At 39.5% G+C, this 17,736-nt stretch overlaps 2 protein-coding genes across 4 annotated transcripts in view; one reads left to right on the top strand and one right to left on the bottom strand.

The window, feature by feature from the left end:
• DTL (denticleless E3 ubiquitin protein ligase homolog) overlaps positions 1-774 on the bottom strand; it is a 42,954-nt gene extending 42,180 nt beyond the window's left edge. For all 3 annotated transcript variants that reach the window (XM_044005329.1, XM_044005331.1, XM_044005332.1), the window contains exon 1: positions 628-774. In XM_044005329.1, coding sequence (XP_043861264.1) covers positions 628-679 — 52 coding nt within the window. In that variant the 5' untranslated portion in view covers positions 680-774. The remainder of the gene's footprint in view (positions 1-627) is intronic.
• Positions 775-1,007: 233 nt separating this feature from the next.
• The window catches only part of INTS7 (integrator complex subunit 7), a 78,539-nt gene continuing 61,810 nt past the window's right edge, over positions 1,008-17,736 (top strand). Inside the window, exons 1-2 of the mRNA XM_043963675.1 lie at positions 1,008-1,254; positions 13,623-13,752. Of these exons, the coding sequence (XP_043819610.1) occupies positions 1,161-1,254; positions 13,623-13,752 (224 nt within the window). The 5' untranslated portion in view covers positions 1,008-1,160. The remainder of the gene's footprint in view (positions 1,255-13,622; positions 13,753-17,736) is intronic.

Genomic DNA, 17,736 nt, shown 5'->3' with positions numbered 1-17,736 from the left:
GAGGAGAGATGGGAGAGGAATCTTGCAGGAAAGAGGACTAACTTACACAAGGGAGCTCAGGATTGCAGAGAAGCAAGTAAGTGAGAAAACGAGAGACTATGAGCCAATCAACAAGAATTGAAGCATTTATTTGGGACCAGACACTGTGCTAAGCTCTATATTTCTTCCTGTTCTCCAGGAACTCCCAGTCTGATGGGGAACAAGCAAACAATTGGGTACAAACGAGATTACAAATAGGATAGACTGGAGCTCATCTTAGAGGACTTCGTCTCCCCCCGCCCCCCAGCAAAGGAAAGTCTTGGAGGGGAGGCCGCCGCCTCCTTCCCTCTCCCCAGAGAGCGCCATTTACCCCTGCTTCTGGAGGCCGCTCCAAGCTGCCACACTTCCTCAAGTTCTCCGAGGAGCCTAAGGCGCGCATCCACCCTTGGCGGGGGGGGGGGGGGGGGGGGGGGGGAAAGCACTTCAAATTCTCCCGATCTCCTCTGGCGCAAGCCTAGGATGCGGAGCTGGGGCGGGGGGGGGGGCATCCAGAGCTCCCGGGGAGTGGAGCGGAGGGGGGCGGGAGAGCGAGGCAGCCCGAGAACCTGTAGCGGGGACCTGCGAGTGACCGTTAGAACCGTTACTCACCATTCCCAACCGCGCCCAGGCGGGGCTGGCGGAGGATTGAATGGAACAGCATCTGGGACGGCGGGAAACCGGCAGAGAATAGAACAAACCTGCAAGCAATCCAAACCGTAGAGCCCCCGCACCCTCACCCCAGTCTCTTGCCCATTTATACAGACTAACTCCCGCCACCACCGGCCTGGACCAACAAACTCCGCGCCAAACTGACGCGACGCCCTCTGATTGGCTCCCGATGTTCTATCGCGGAGACGCAAGCCACGCCTGCCTCGAGATCCCCGCCTCTTTCTTACCCGCCCCCCCCTCTCCTCCCACCGCGGAAGCCCCAAGGCGATTAGCTATTGGCTCCGCGTGCGCCTGCGCTGGGGAAAGAAGAGGAGCTGAACGGCGGAGCACTTAGGCCGCATGCGTGATATTAGCTGGCGGAGAGCCGGGGTACTGGGGGAAGAAAACACGCGAGAACAAATTGGAGGGAGATGGTTGCGCAGCTGCTGAGTTTCTAATCTTGAATAGGCTGGTTTAGTCATTGTAAGAGCGCCATGGCGTCGAATTCGACCAAGTCTTTCTTGGCAGACGCTGGCTACGGCGAACAGGAACTGGATGCTAACTCAGCCCTCATGGAACTAGATAAAGGTATCACGGGAGCTGGCCGCCCGGGGGTGGGGGGTGCGGGGATAGGGAGAAATGGCGCCACCAGCTGGCCGAGGCCTCTAGACAGCCTTGGTGGCGCATGCGCGGCAGCCCTGGAGGTGGGGTAGTCCCTTTGGAGGAAAGCGCTTTCTGCAGGTTGCTTGGAGGAGTGTCCTCGGGGTGGGGGGTGGGGGGTGGGGATGAACTTCTTTTAAATGCCCGCAGCCTCAAGCTAGGTACTTGAAGACTGGGACTAGGAAGGAGTCGGGCACGAGCTGAGAAAACCCTCCTAGAAGTCGGAGTTTGGTGCTGTAGTTTCGCGTGCCAGCCACGCTCCTGCTGTGAAAGCTTTAATTCCCCCCAAAGTCGAACTGGTCTGTAAAAATCTTAGGGTTATTTCTGACTATGCGCGTTCTGAACCGTGTCTCCCTCCAGCGTCCTCAGCCTAGCATTTAGTGTGTTATTGTTCAGTCGTGTCTGACTCTCCGTCACCCTATTTGGGCTTTTCTTGGCAGAGATGCTAGAATGGTTTGCCATGTCCTCCAGTGGATTAAGGCAAACAGGTTAAATGATTTGAATTCAGGGCTTCCTGGCTCTCTATCCACTGCACTACCTACAGCATTAATATACTACCTCAGATTTATGGACCTTATGGACTTGGATTTGGATTGAATACTGTAGAAGATATACGAGGGGCTTTTGTTCTTTCTTTTAACTCACTATGAGAGCAAAGTATAACAAATAGCTTTTATTTCCAAAAGTCGAAAGTGTCCCAGCTCTATCTGTTCCCCTGCTTAAGAAGCTTCAATGGTCAAATTTATAAGAATACAAGTCATTCCCCAATTGACAAATTGTCAAAGGATATGAACAGGTGGTTTTCAGATGCAGAAATCAAAGCTAGCTACAGTCTTATGAAAAAAAATGCTCAAAATCACTATTGAATAGAGAAATGCAAATTAAAACACCTTACATCTATCAGATTGGCTAATGTGGAGAAAAGGAAAATGATAAATGTTGGAGAGGATGTGGGAAAATTGGAACACTGGTACATTGTTGGTAGAGTTGGAACAGCAGTTTGGGACTGTGACCAAAAGGCATTCAAACTCATTGCTTACCCTTTGACCCAGTACTACATTAAATATCTTGAAAAGCTTCCTTTATGTCTCTAGGATAAAGTAATAATTCTTTCTATTTGGTACTTAAAAGTTCTCCACAATCCAGCTCCAACCTCCCTCTCCAGGTCAAGTGAAGACATTAGCCAGCTACTGTGAAAGACTGGGGGAAAAATAAGACCAATTCTCTTGGCTCAAGGACATTACAGTCTGATGTGTGTAAGCAAGGGATCTGCAGGATAAATTGGAAATGATCTCCAAGTGAAGGCACTAAGATTAAGGAGCACTGCAGAAGGTGAGACAGGCAGGGTTGAGGAGGAAATGAGTTCCAGGAATAGGAGAAAGCCATGGAAAATTCATGGAGTCTGGTGGTGGAGTATCCCGTGGGAAGAATAGCATATGCCACTGCATTGCAGAGTAGGAGGAAGGGGTTAAGGTATAAGAAAACTTGGAAAGGTTTTTAAAAGCTCTTGGAAAGCCAGACAATGAATTTTATATTTGATCCTGGAGGGAACCATTGGTGTTGATTGAATAGGGGGGAGTGTGGTCTTACCTTCCCTTCAAGAAGACAAGTTTGATAGCTGAGTGCAGGATGGACTGGAGTAGGAGAGGCTAGAGGCAGGGAGACCAATCAGAAGGATATTGCAATAATCCAGGTATGATTAGGAGCTAGGTTGTAGTGTTAGAGGTAGAGAAGGGGCTGCTAGGTGGCGCAGTGGATAGAGTACCAGTCCTGGATTCAGGAGGACCTCAGTTCAAATCTGGCCTCAGATACTTGACACATACTAGCTGTGTGACCCTGGGCAAGTCACTTAACCCTCATTCCCCTGAAAAAAACAAAAAACGAATTTTTTTTTAAGTGAAGCAGTTGGGGTTAAGTGACTTGCCCAGGGTCACACAGCTAGTAAGTGTCAAGTGTCTGAGGCTGGATTTGAACTCAGGTCCTCCTGACTCCAGGGCCCATGCTTTATCTATTGCGCCACCTGGCTGCCCCCAAAAATAAACTTTTTAAAAAGGTAGAGAAGAGGGGGCAGCTAGGTGGCGCAGTGGATAAAGCATGGGCCCTGGAGTCAGGAGGACCTGAGTTCAAATCCAGCCTCAGACACTTGACACTTACTAGCTGTGTGACCCTGGGCAAGTCACTTAACCCCCACTGCCCCACCAAAAAAAAAAAGGTAGAGAAGATAAGCAATAAATTGGCCATGGGGAGTGAGTGAGGGCGGCCCATTGGGATTTGAGAATGGTTGGCATAAAGATGGTAACTGAATCCGTAGGAGCTGAAGAAATCACTAAGCGAAGCAGTATGGGGGAGATATGTTCTGTCTAGGACGAAACCTTATGGGACTCTCACAGTAAATGAGTATGACTTGGATGGAAATCTAGCAAAGGAGAGCAGGTTGGTAAATGAACCATATGGCCTTTAAAAAGATTCAGGAGGCATAATTCTGGGTAATTTACTAATTTTATTAATAATTACATCACTTTAATAAAGGGATGGTCATTTGGCTATCTCAAAGACAGTCATGGTGGTGGGCTCATGACTTATATGCCCATTGGAAGAGGGGTGTTCCTGAGGGGTGGCAGTCAACTCTGGTTGGCTAACAATTAATGAGAGAATGTGGGGCAGCTTGGTGGTGCAGTGGATAAAGCACCGGCCCTGAATTCAGTAGTACCTGAGTTCAAATCCGGCCTCAGACAATTGACACTTACTAGCTGTGTGACTCTGGGCAAGTCACTTAACCCTTCATTGCCTTGCAAAAAAAAACAAAACAAAAACAAAGAATAAAGCCAGCTCACTTCTCAAAAATAAAACAAAACAATTAATGAGAGAATGAATATTACAAGGAGGGGCTGGCCCTGAACTTTGATTATGTCATTTACTTCTAAGTTAGCCCCATCCTTGGGCAATCTATTGAAAGAATTTATCCTCACCCAAACCTGAGTAGGGCACAATGGCTTCCCCACCTGGGAGGGGTCTGAATCCTACCTCATTATCAGTACTATACCTTCAAGAGAGGAACTTTTAAAATCAGGATGTTAGAAAAGGGGGCGGGGTGGGGGTGGAGGAGACTCTGGATCTCCTCAAATCATTGGTTATTAACAATCAGTTCTCTCAGCCCAGGAGAGTTGTGTCATAAAAACCTAGAGAAAAGTGAGTGTTAAGGAAAACCAGGTGATCAACAGTGTCAAAGGCTACAGAGAGGTCAAGAAGGATAAAGATTGAAACAAGGCCATTGGATTTGGCATTTAAGAGATTATTAGTAATTTTGGAGAGAGCAGTTTCAATATAATGTGAAGCTGGAAGCCATTCTGTGATTTTAGAGCAAGAGGAAAGGAAGTGGAGGTACATTAGTCAATAGTAAGTAAACATTTATTAAAGGCACCAAGTTAAGCACTGGGGATGTAAATACAAAAAAATGACAATCCCTGCCCTCCAGGAGCTGACAGTGTAATGAGGGAAGACAACAGACAAAAGGAAATTGAAAAGGTGCTTCATGATTTTATGGAGCTTTCTCCCAGTTTGTTGTATGCTATTGTTACTTGAAATGCTTTTTGAATTCTATTAGATAATCCACATACTAATGTGTTAAAAGAATGTTGGAGCTAGAAGGAAATTTATATACCAGAGATGAAAGATAGGAAGCTTGTTTGTATAATATCCACACTTTTTGGGGGGGTGGGGGTGGGGCAGTGAGGGTTAAGTGACTTGTCCAAGGTCACACAGCTAGTAAGTGTCAAGTGTCCGAGGCCGGATTTGAACTCCGGTCCTGAATCCAGGGCTGGTGCTTTATCCACTGCGACACCTAGCTGCACCCCCATACTTTTTTAAAACTAGTATATATTTTTTTATTTGTAATAAAGTATTTTTTCCCATTACATGTAAAGATAGTTTTCAACTTTTGTTTATACAAGCTTTCCAATTTCAGGTTTTTCTCCCTCCCTCCCTCCCTTCCTTCCCTCCCCCCTCCCCTAGACAGCAGGTAATCTGATATAGGTTTTATTTATATATATATATATACATACATAATAACATTAAACATATTTCTGCATTAGTCATGTTATAAGAGAAAAATCAGAGCAATGACAAAAAACCCCAAAATAGAAAAACAACAGCACCAAAGACAAAAGAAATCAGCATCTACACTCCACAGTTCTTTTTTTTTTTCCTGGATTTGGGGATCCTCTTCTATCCTGAGTTCCCTGGAATTCTTCTGTACCATTGCATTGGTGAGAAGAACATAGTCCATCACAATAGATCAACACACAATGTTGATGATACTGTGTACAATGTTGTTCTGGTTCTGCTCATCTCACTCATCATCAGCTCACACAAGACCCTCCAGGTTTCTCTGAACTCCTCCTGCTCATCATTTCTTACAGCACAATAGTATTCTATTACATTCATATACCACAACTTGTCCAGCCATTCCCCAATTGATGGGCATCCCCATAACTTCCAATTCCTTGCCACCATGTAAAGAGCAGCTATAAATATTTTTGTATATGTGGGTCCCTCTCCGCTTTCCATGATCTCTTTGGGAAAAAGACCGAAAAGTGGTATTGCTGGGTCAAAGGGTATGCACAACTTTATCGCCCTTTGGGCATAATTCCAAATTGCTCTCCAGAATGGTTGGATCAGTTCACAGCTCCACCAACAATACATTAGTGTTCCAATTTTCCCACAGCTTCTCCAACATTTTTTATTTTCTTTTTTTGTCATTTTAGCCAATCTGAGAGGTGTCAGGTGGTACCTCAGAGTTGTTTTAATTTGCATCTCTCTAATCATTAGAGATTTAGAGCATTTTTTCATATGGGAATAGATAGCTTTGGTTTCTTCATCAGAAAACTGCTTGTTCATATCCTTTGACCATTTCTCAATTAGGGAATGACTTGGATTCTTATAAATTTGATTTAGTTCCCTATATATTTTAAAAGTGAGGCCTTTATCAGAAGTACTGGCCACAAAAATTGTTTCCCAGCTTTCTGCCTCCCTTCTAATTTTGGATGCATTGCTTCTGTTTGTACAAAATTTTTTAATTTAATGTAAGCAAAATCATCCATTTTGCATTTTATAATATTCTCTATCTATTGTTTGGTCATAAACTGTTTTCCTTTCCAAAGATCTGAAAGGTAGACTATTCCTTTCTCTCCTAATTTAACTGTGGTATCACCTCTTATGTCTAAATCGTGTATCCATTTTGACCTTATTTTAGTATAAGGTGTAAGATGTTGGTCTATGCCTAATTTCTGCCATACTGTCTTCCAGTTTTCGTCAAATACTGAGTTCCTATCCCAGAAGCTGGAGTCTTTGGGTTTATCAAACACTACATTACTAGTGTCATTTACTACTGCATTTCCTGTGCCTAACCTATTCCATTGATCTTCCACCAGATAGTTTTGATGACTGCCGCTTTATAGTAAAGCTCCAGGTTTGGTACCGCTAACCTACCTTCCTGTGAATTTTTTTCATTATTTCCCTGGATAGTCTTGATTTTTTGTTTTTCCAGATGAATTTTGTTATTATTTTTTCTAGCTCTATAAAATAATTTTTAGGTAGTCTGATTGGTATGGCACTGAATAAGTGAATTAATTTAGGCAGTATTGTCATTTTTACTATATTAGCTCTGCCTATCCATGAGCAATTGATATCTTTCCAATTATTTAGATCTGATTTGATTTGTGTGAAGAGTGTTTGGTAGTTGTGTTCAGAGTTCCTGGGTTTGTCTTGGCAAGTAGACTCCCAAGTATTTTATATTATCTACTGTTACTTTAAATGGAATTTCTCTTTCTATCTCTTGCTGCTGGACTTTGTTGGTCATGTATAGAAATGCTGATGATTTATGTGCATTTATTTTATATCCTACTTTGCTAAAGTTGTTAATTGTTTCAAGTAAATTTTGAGTTGATTCTCTAGATTCTTTAAGTATACCATCATATCATCTGCAAAGAGTGATAGTTTTGTTTCCTCCTTGCCTATTCTAATTCCTTTAATTCCTTTCTCTTCTCTGATTGCTAAAGCTAACATTTCTAGGACAATATTAAATAATAGGGGTGATAATGGACATCCCTATTTCACCCCTGATCTTATTGGGAAGGCCTCTAATTTATCTCCATTGCATATAATACTTGCTGATGGTTTTAGGTAGATACTGTTTATTATTTTAAGGAAAGCTCCACCTATTCCTAGTGGGTTTTTTTTGTTTTTTTTTTAGTGATGCAGTTGGGTTTAAGTGACTTGCTCAGGGTCACACAGCTAGTTAGTGTTAAGTGTCTGAGGCCGGATTTGAACTCAGGTACTCCTGACTCCAGGGCCAGTGCTCTATCCACTGCGCCACCTAGCTGCCCCCTAGTGTTTTTATTAGGAATACAGCTATTTTGTCAAAAGCTTTCTCTGTGTCTATTAAGATAATCACATGATTTTGGTTGGTTTTCTTATTGATGTGGTTAATTATGTTAATAGTTTTCCTAATGTTGAACCAGCCATGCATTCCTGGTATAAATCCCACCTGGTCATAGTGTATTATCCTGGTGATCACTTGCTGTAATCTCCTTGCTAATATCTTATTTAAGATTTTAGCATCAATATTCATTAGGGAAATTGGTCTATAATTTTCTTTCTCTGTTTTTGCTTTGCATGGTTTTGGTATCACCACCATATTTGTGTCATAAAACGAATTTGGTAGAACTCCTTCTTCACCTATTTTTCCAAATAATTTGTATAATATTGGAATTAATTGTTCTTTAAATGTTTGGTAAAATTCACCTGTAAACCCATCTGGCCCTGGGGATTTTTTCTTAGGGAGTTCATTAATGGCTTGTTCAATTTCTTTTTCTAATATGGGTATATTTAAGGATTTTATTTCCTCTTCAGTTAACCTGGGCAGTTTGTATTTTTGTAAATATTCATCCATTTCATTTAGATTGTCAAATTTATTGGCATACAGTTGGGCAAAATAATTCCTAATGATTGATTTAATTTCCACTTCATTGGTGGTAACATCACCCTTTTCATTTTTGATACTGGTAATTTGGTTTTCTTCTTTTTTTTAATCAAATTAACCAATATTTTATCTATTTTATTGGTTTTTTCATAAAACCAGCTCTTAGTTTTATTGATTAATTCTATAGTTTTTTTGCTTTTAATCTTATTAATTTCTCCTTTAATTTTCAGGATCTCTAGTTTAGTATCTAATTGGGGATTTCTAATTTGTTCTTTTTCTAGCTTTTTAAGTTGCATGCCCAATTCATTAATCTCCTCTTTCTCTTTTTTATTCATGTAAGCATTTAGAGCTATAAATTTTCCCCTAAGCACTGCTTTGGCTGCATCCCATAGATTTTGGTATGTTGTCTCATCATTGTCATTCTCTTGGATATAGTTATTGATTATTTCTATGATTTGTTGTTTGGCCCATTCATTCTTTAGAATGAAATTATTTAGTTTCCAATTGATTTTCATTCTACTTTTCCCTGGCTCTTTCTTACATGTAATTTTTATTGCATCATGATCTGAGAAGGATGCATTTACTATTTCTGCCTTTCTACATTTGACTATGATGGTTTTTTGCCCTAATACATGGTCAATTTTTGAAAATGTGCCATGTACTGCTGAGAAAAAGGTATATTCCTTTCTATCCCCGTTCAGTTTTCTCCAGACATCTATCATGTCTAACTTTTCTAGTAATCTATTCACCTCTTTCACTTCTTTCTTATTTATTTTGTGGCTAGATTTATCTAATTCTGAGAGGGGGAGATTCAGATCCCCCACTAGTATAGTATTACTGTCTAATTCCTCTTGTAACTCATTTAACTTCTCCTCTAAGAACTTGGATGCTATACCGCTTGGCACATACATATTTAATATTGATATTACTTCATTATCTATAGTACCTTTTAGCAAGATGTAATTTCCTTCCTTATCTCTTTTAATGAGATCTATTTTTGGCTGCACTTTGAGATAAGGATTGCTACCCCTGCTTTTTTTACTTTAGCTGAAGCATAATATATTCTGCTCCAGCTTTTTACCTTTACTCTGTGTGTATCTCTGCTTCAAATGTGTTTCTTATAAACAGCATATTGTAGGATTCTGGTTTTTAATCCACTCTGCAATTTGCTTCCGTTTTATAGCAGAGTTCATCCCATTCACATTCACAGTTATTATTACTGTCTATTCCCCTCCATTCTATTTACCCCCTTTGTACTTTTCCCCCGCTTCTTTCACCCTATTCCTCCTCACCGATGTTTTACTTCTTACCCCTGCCTCCCCCAATCTGCCCTCCCTTTTTATCACCCCTCTCCCTTTTCTTTACCCTTTTCTCCCTTGCTTTTGTCCTCCCTTCTATCAGTCCCCCCTTTCCCTTCCCCTTTTGCTTCCCTAAAGAATGAGCTAAGTTTCTTTATCCCAATGAACGTATATGTTATTCCCTCTTTGAATCAAATCTAGTGAGAGTAGTGTTGAAACAATGTTCACCCCTCCCTTTTTTCCCTCTATTGTAATAGGTTTTTTTTTCACCTCTTCATATGCTATAATTTACCCCATCCCACCTCCCCTTTCCTCTCCTCCCCATAGACTCCCTTTTTAACCCCTTAATTTTCTTCATATCATCACATCAAAGACAATTTATATTTATACCCTCTGTGTAAAGTCCTTCTCTCTGCCCAAATACATTTACAGTTCTTAAGAGTTATGAGTATTATCTTCCCGTGTAGGGATATAAACAGTTTAGCCTAATTGAGTAACCTTTTTTTTTCCCCCTCTACCTTTTGAAACTTCTCTTGAGTCTTGTATGTTCAGATCGAATTTTCTATTCAGTTCTGGTCTTTTCATCAGGAAACATTGAAAGTCCCCAATGCCATTAAATGTCCATCTTTTCCCCTGAAAGAGAATGCACATTTTTGCTTGGTAATAGATTCTCGGCTGCAATCCAAGCTCCTTTGCCTTCCGGAATATCATATTCCAAGCCTTGCGGTCCTTTAATGTTGAAGCTGCCAGGTCCTGAGCAATCCTGACTGTGGCTCCATGATATTTAAATTGCTTCTTTCTGGTTGTTTGGAGTATTTTCTCCTTCACCTGCTAATTCTGGAATTTGGCTACAATATTCCTTGGAGTTTTCCTTTTGGGGTCTTTTTCAGGAGGTGATCGGTAGATTCTTTCACCTGCTAATTCTGGAATTTGGCTACAATATTCCTTGGAGTTTTCCTTTTGGGGTCTTTTTCAGGAGGTGATCGGTAGATTCTTTCAATGATGATTTTATCCTCTGATTCTATGATATCAGGGCAGTTCTCCTTAATCATTTCCTGAAATATGGTGTCTAGATTCTTTTTCTGGTCATGGCTTTCAGGCAGTCCACTGATTCTCAGATTGTCTCTCCTGGATCTGTTTTCCAGATCAGTTATCTTTCCAATGAGGTATTTCACATTTTCTTCTATTTTTTCATTCTTTTGATTCTGCTTGACTGATTCCCGGTGTCTCATGGATTCCTTATCTTCCAACTGTCCAATTTTAATTTTTAAGACATTGTTTTCTTCAGTGAGATTATGTACCTTTTTTTCTATTTGGCCAAATGAATTTTTTAAGGCATTGTTTTCTTCTGTGAAATCATGCACTTTTTTTTTTCCATTTAGCCAGATGAATTTTTTAAGGAATTGTTTTCTGCAGTCAATCTTTGTGCTTCCTTTTCCAAGCTGCTGATTCTTTTTTCATAGTTTTCTTGTTTTGCTTTCATTTCTCTCCCCATTTGTTCTTCTACCTTTTTCAATTGATTTCTTTCTTTCTTTTTTTTTTTTTTTGGTGAGGCAATTGGGGTTAAGTGACTTGCCCAGGATCACACAGCTAGTAAGTGTTAAATGTCTGAGGCCGGATTTGAACTCAGGTACTCCTGACTCCAGGGCCAGTGCTCTATCTACTGCGCCATCTAGCTGCCCCCTCTCAACTGATTTCTAAAATCCTTTTTGAGCTCTTCCAGGAAGGCTTTTTGTTCTTGAGACCAATTCACCTTCCCTAGTGAGGCTTCACATGTAGGCAATTTGAGGGTATTGTCCTCATCTGAGTTTCTCTTTGCTTCTTCCCTATTGATACAGAAGCTCTCAATGGAGAGGGTTCTTTTTTGCTTCTTACTCATTATTGCAGCTTATTTATTTTTTAAGTTGAGGTCTGTTCTGGGGGCACCAGGGTCCCTGTTTTGGGCTTCTTGTGTAGGGGTATAGGTGCTGTTTCACCAGCTTTTTACACTGAGGACTTTAAGTTAAACTAGTATATTTTAAAGGTACTTTAATGACCTTGAGTAAATCATTATTTTAATCTAGGTATCTCACCTCTTTCTTACTCACTCTATCTTACCTGCTTTCCTATTTTAAAGGTTATTTATTAATCTGGGCCATTTTTACCAATAAGATAAGACTTTATATACTGTCACAAATAATTATTTTGGAATTTCATGGTTTTCTGTTTACTTTATGACAACTGAAACCAAAATCGGTTCATATTTTATTAAAATCTGCTATTAATATTTAGGAGGTAGTGTGGCATAGTGAATGGATAGATGTCTGAACTTCCAGTCAAAAAGACCCAAGTTTGATTTCTGCTTCAGACCCTTTCTAGCAAAGTGTGATCTTAGATAAGTCACTTAACCTCTCTCAGCCTCAGTTTCCTTACTTTTAAAATCTATCCCACACTCTTGTAAGGCTCAGATGAGGTCATGTATGTCAAGTGCTGTGTAAATGTTATGGATTTTTTACCAAAGGATATCAAGCTTTGAGAAACCCGCCTTGCATTCTTTACATAGATGAGTTCAGCATCTGTCAAGCAGTGAGCATTCATTCTGTGTACCTATTCTGTGCATCTCCCCTTTCCACTCGAAGCCCTACCAACAGATCTATTAGGACTTCACTTGTCACCAGCTCTTGGTTTCTTACCTGTACTGATTGGTCAAGACCAGTTGTTAAGAGGAGATAAAAACGGAACCTTGAGGTACAGATGGGGCTTCTTATACCTCCATCTCTCTAGCCCTTCTTTGCTTTGCCTTTTGCCCTCCTTCCTAGTCTTCATTGTCATTCCAGCTTGATTTGGTGGTTAGAAGAAGGGGTGGGTGGATCCTCAACTGGCTGCTACCTTTCCTTATACCATCCTCCCTCCTACCCCAACCTTACCTATTTTTGACCTTATAGCACCCTTGGGCAAGGGAAGAGAGATCCCTCTCTACTTCTATTTCCCACTGCTAGTATTGTCTAGCTCTTTACCTTTCTCAGAACCTGGTCTCAGTTTTTGCCACTGACCACTCATTCCCCCACCTCTAACTTATCCATTTTAGGATCATAGACTTGAAGCTAGAAGCATAGAGATCATGTTACCAGTCCCTTTTACAGATCTGGAAACTTATTTTCAGAAAGGTTGTGTTTTTTCAAGGTCATGGGAGTATTATGTATCTGAGTGAACCCTCCCCACACAGCACATTTTAAAATCTTGTCTGGGAACAAAGTGGCGGAGATAAATACTTGAAGTATATTCCCTAACTACCATTTATTAGGATGCTTTGGGGGAAATTATTTCAGATTCATTTTGTGGTAAAGGGGTTGTTGTGCACCTAATAAATGTTGGGAATCCTCCTCACATTTATAATGCTATTTTTATGGGGAAATTAGTTCTAAGCATACAAATTACTAACACTGTTAATTGGATAGTGAGACCTAGGTACCCTGTTTGTTTTGTAGTTCCAGCTATTATCTTTAAAAAGAGATAGTATTGCACAACTCATGGGATCCACACGAGGAAGGCACTTTGCAAACCTTAAAGGATTATATAAATGTGATGTTTGGTACATGGGTAATGGCACATGTAATTGTCCTGATCTAGGTTTATAGGTAATATAATAATTGGTCAAACTAACAGGAGGCTAGTCTTTATACAGTGATATTGAATAGCATCAAAAGAGGAAGCACTTGAATAAGGCATTGATGAAAATACCATAAGAAACAATTCTTTAAAACTTAATTCTTTGTTTCCATTTTATTTTACTGTCTTCACCTGTTGAATAATATTATCTAGGATGTTCCCAAATAGTTTTCATTGACAGATTTTCTAAGAAAATTTAGAATTTTTTTCCATTTAAATAGATTTTAAATCTCTGCTTTACGGTACAAGTTATTAATATATTGCTCCAGCTATTAATATCTTAATGTCTAGACAAAACCTTTGGGACCCCAAATTGAAAAGTGCTTTTAACATTGCAAAGTGTATACCTTCCCTGTTGTTGCTTTTAATAGGGCTGAGATCTGGCAAACTTGGAGAGCAGTGTGAAGCAGTTGTACGATTTCCTAGACTCTTTCAGAAGTATCCTTTTCCTATTCTCATCAACTCTGCATTCCTAAAGCTGGCAGATGTATTCAGAGTTGGGTAAGTTGAATATGCCCTTTCTAAAGTTACTTATTTTGGTTTGGCACAGTAGCCTCTTTTTATCAGAATTGGGTTCTCTTCTCTTGTAATAGTCTCTCTGTTATCTGATTTACTCTTTTATTTGTTTTTCTTTTCTTTTTTTTTTTCCAGATTTACTCTCATAGGTTCAATTATCATCATCTTGCAGGTGACTCCCAAATCTATATGTTCAGCCTTTATCTTTCTTCAGAGCTCTGCCATTGGGCATTGAGAGTCAGGATGGTATAGAGCCAAGAAGATCTGGTTTAGCTCTGCTTCATTTACTAGATGTGTGGGCCAGGACAAATTATTTAATCTTTTCTAGATTAATTTTCCTTTCCAGGAATATGAGGACAGTCCTAACTGGTATTTATCTCACCAGGTTGTTATGATGAGTATATGAGATAATATTTATCTAAGAAACATTTTGAAAACCTATTGTTATAACATTCCATTTCCCACCTCTAAGCCTTTGTCCAGGCTGTCCCCCCTACTTGGAATGTTTTCCATCCACTCTTCTGCCTCTTGAAACTTCTAGCTTCCATCAGAACTCAGTTCAATTGTCATCTCCTACACAAAATTTTTGATTTCCCAAGTTGTTAGAACTCCTTTACCCTCTTATTGCTTTTTATTTATTGTATTGTATTTTATATTGTTTATTCCTAGCTGTGAACATGTTGTTTCTTCCAAAATTATATAAAGTTTTTAAGACAAGGATGATTTGCTTTTGGTTTTGATCCCAAGTACCTAACACATAGTAGGTGCTGAATGAATGCTTCCTAAACGGAATTAAATCAGCCTTCCTCTCCACTCACCCCTACCCCCAAAATATTTTTACTTAATTCAATTATCATTTAAAAAGATACATGTGAAAAAAATTATAAGTTACACAGCTATTACTGCCTGATTATGATTCCCATCAGAATTTTCCTTCTGGATAAAATATGAAACATAGGTAACATAAATTTTAAGTTGATATACATATATAAAGTCAATATCTATTAAAATAATAAAGGCAAATACTTAAAACTATTCTAAAGGGTCAACAAAGAAAATTGTTACTTCATGAATAAAAAAAGATGAAAATAATGACAATCATTCACAGAATTTGAATTTGAAAGGAATTCAGTCCAACCCATAGCCAGACCTGAGAAATAGTCACTAATGTCTGCTTAAAGCTGTCCAATGAGAAGGAACCCTCTACTTCCCAAAGTACCCCATTCTAGATTTGGATAGCTCTGATTGTTATTTCCTCCCAATGTCAGGTCTAAATTTGCAGTATCCACCCATTGTGCATAATTCTCCCATCTTGGACAAAACAAGTCAATTCCTTTTCTAGACACATTACGTAGTAGATAGAACTCAGGACTTGTAATCAGGAAAATCTTAGTTCACATCTGGCCTCAGACATTTGCTAATTGTGTTGCTTTGGGCAAGTCACTTCTTTGCCTCAGTTTCCTCATCTGTAAAATAGAGATAATAGCAACACATACCTCCTAGAGTTGTTGTAAGGATCAAATGAGATGCTATTCATAAAGTACTTCACAATCCTTAGAACATTATGTAAATGCTAACTTCTACATTGTTTTCATTTATTATTATGTTTGAGGGCAGCTAGGTGGTACAGTGGACAGAGTGCCAGGTCTGAGTTTAAATCTGCCCTCAGACACTAACTAGCAATATTCTCATCCATAAAAGGAACTAGAGAAGGAGATGACAAAGTGCTCCAATATCTGTACCAAGAAAACTCCAAATGGAGTCATGAAGAATTAATTGGCACAACTGAAATGACTGAACAAATTTTATTTGGATGCAGTTGTCATGTACCATATGTGTTCTGACCAGGGCATAGTACCCCAGGCTTATCATTTCCTTATTTCAAGAGGCTTTCTCTTTAATACATCCTAATATCTCATTAACTTTTTTGACTATCACAACTCACTTTTCACTTGTTGAAATTACAGTGCGCTAAAATACCCTCAGATCTTGGGACTGTTTTTGTCTTTATACCCTCAGAGCCTAGGACAAAATAAATGCTTACTAAACGCTTGTTGAATTGAATCAAATTGGATCTTTTTTGACAAAGTACTCTCTAGCTATACCTTATACATATTATGCTTGCAAAGGTGATTTTAAAAAAAAATTCCCCAAGTGTAAGACTAAATTTACTGTTATTAAATTTCATTCTATTAAATTTAATCCAGCACTCTAGCCTGTCAGATCTTTTGGGATCCTAACTCTTTGTGTTATTAGCCCTTTCTCCCAGTTCTGTGTGATCTGCAGATATGATGACTATGCCATGTATTCCTTTATCCAAGTCATCAGTAAAAATGCTAAGGGGCAGCTGGGTGGAACAGTGGATAAAGCACTGGCCCTGGATTCAGGAGGACCTGAGTTCAGATCCGGCCTCAGACACTTGACACTTACTAGCTGTGTGACCCTGGGCAAGTCACTTAACCCTGATTGCCCTGCAAAAAATCCCAAACGAACAAACAAACAAAAATGCTAAACAGCATAGGACAAAGCACAGATCCTTGGAGCCTTCCACTGAATACATCCAGCCATACATCTGACCATAGAGTACATAGGCTTACAGATCTGGTGCTAAAAGAGATGCCAAAGGTCCAACACCCTTGTTAACTATCATTATATGAGTTTAGCCATTCAATCAGTTTTATTTTCGTCTAATTGTGTATCATTATCTAATCCACATCTCGACATCTTTTCTCCAAGAATAGTAGAAGATACTGCTCCAATCTACTTTTCCAATTTTTCAGCCAAATTGAGCTACTAACTATTCTCTGAACTCCTAATTCTATCTCCTGCCTCTATGCATTTGCATAAACCACCTTACCCTCCCAGGCCTCTGCTTTTCAGCAGGCATCCTTAATTTCCTTCAAGACTTATTTCAGGCAGCTAGGTGGCACAGTGGATAAAGCACTGACCCTGGATTCAGGAGGACCTGAGTTCAAACCCGGCCTCAGACACTTAACACTTACTAGCTGTGTGACCCTGGGCAAGTCACTTAACTCAAATTGCCTCACTTTAAAAAATAAAAAAGACTTATCTCATGTATTATCACTTCCTTGAATTCTTTTCAGACTTCCTTATAAACACTTTCTCCCTCCTCTCAGTTTTCTAGACCAGGGCTTCTTAAACTTTTTCCACATGAGACCCCTTTTCCCCCTAGTAAATTTTTATGTATGTGGGTATATAAAATAAGTATACATAACCTTTTATAGTCGCCAAATTTTTCACGACTCTCATTCAGTTACGTGACCCAATAGGAACCCACAGTTTAAGATCCATCTTGTTTGATATCACCCTTGCCCCCTTTACTCCCTACCTTGTACTATACCTACCCATGTAGAATATTAGTTCCCTGAGTGCAATTTGTTTTGTTTTTGTCTTTGCATTACTAGGAATGTTCCATGTACATAGTAGTAGTTGGTTGCTTAATGTTTGTTGAAATTGTTAAATTGCACTCCACCGAGTTTAGTCTAAACTCTTTAAAAAAAAAAGAACCCAAGGCTCATAGAGCCTATGTAACTTCACCAAGGTCACATTAGTGATTAGTATGAAAACTGAGACCAGAATCCAAGTCTCCCGATTCCTAACTTAATGCTTTTTACTACTGTTTCACACTTCTGCTTTTATACCCTAAAAAAGGCATAAAATTCCATGCATGTTGGTTATAGAAGAGTTATTAGTGTAATTTAAAATGAACATATAGTACTTAAATTCTCTGTTTTCCTACTTTTTAAATTTTAGCCATCTAAAAAACTAATCTTCTGCCTTTAATAAATGTGACTTAGACCATCTTCTTCCTCTCCTACCATATATTACTTTGAAGGGGAAAAATGTGTCACAAAAACAACCTGAGGAGATGTGGGAATGATTGGACAGTCACCTTTCTGATTGTTTATATGTTATGTGTGTATGTATGTATACATATAAGTATGTGTT

The sequence above is a fragment of the Dromiciops gliroides genome, chromosome 4 (assembly GCF_019393635.1).
Source record: "Dromiciops gliroides isolate mDroGli1 chromosome 4, mDroGli1.pri, whole genome shotgun sequence".
NCBI classification, from domain to species: Eukaryota; Metazoa; Chordata; class Mammalia; order Microbiotheria; family Microbiotheriidae; genus Dromiciops; species Dromiciops gliroides.
The sequence above is the reverse complement of the archived record's forward strand: the minus strand, read 5'-3'. Positions and strand labels throughout refer to the sequence as shown.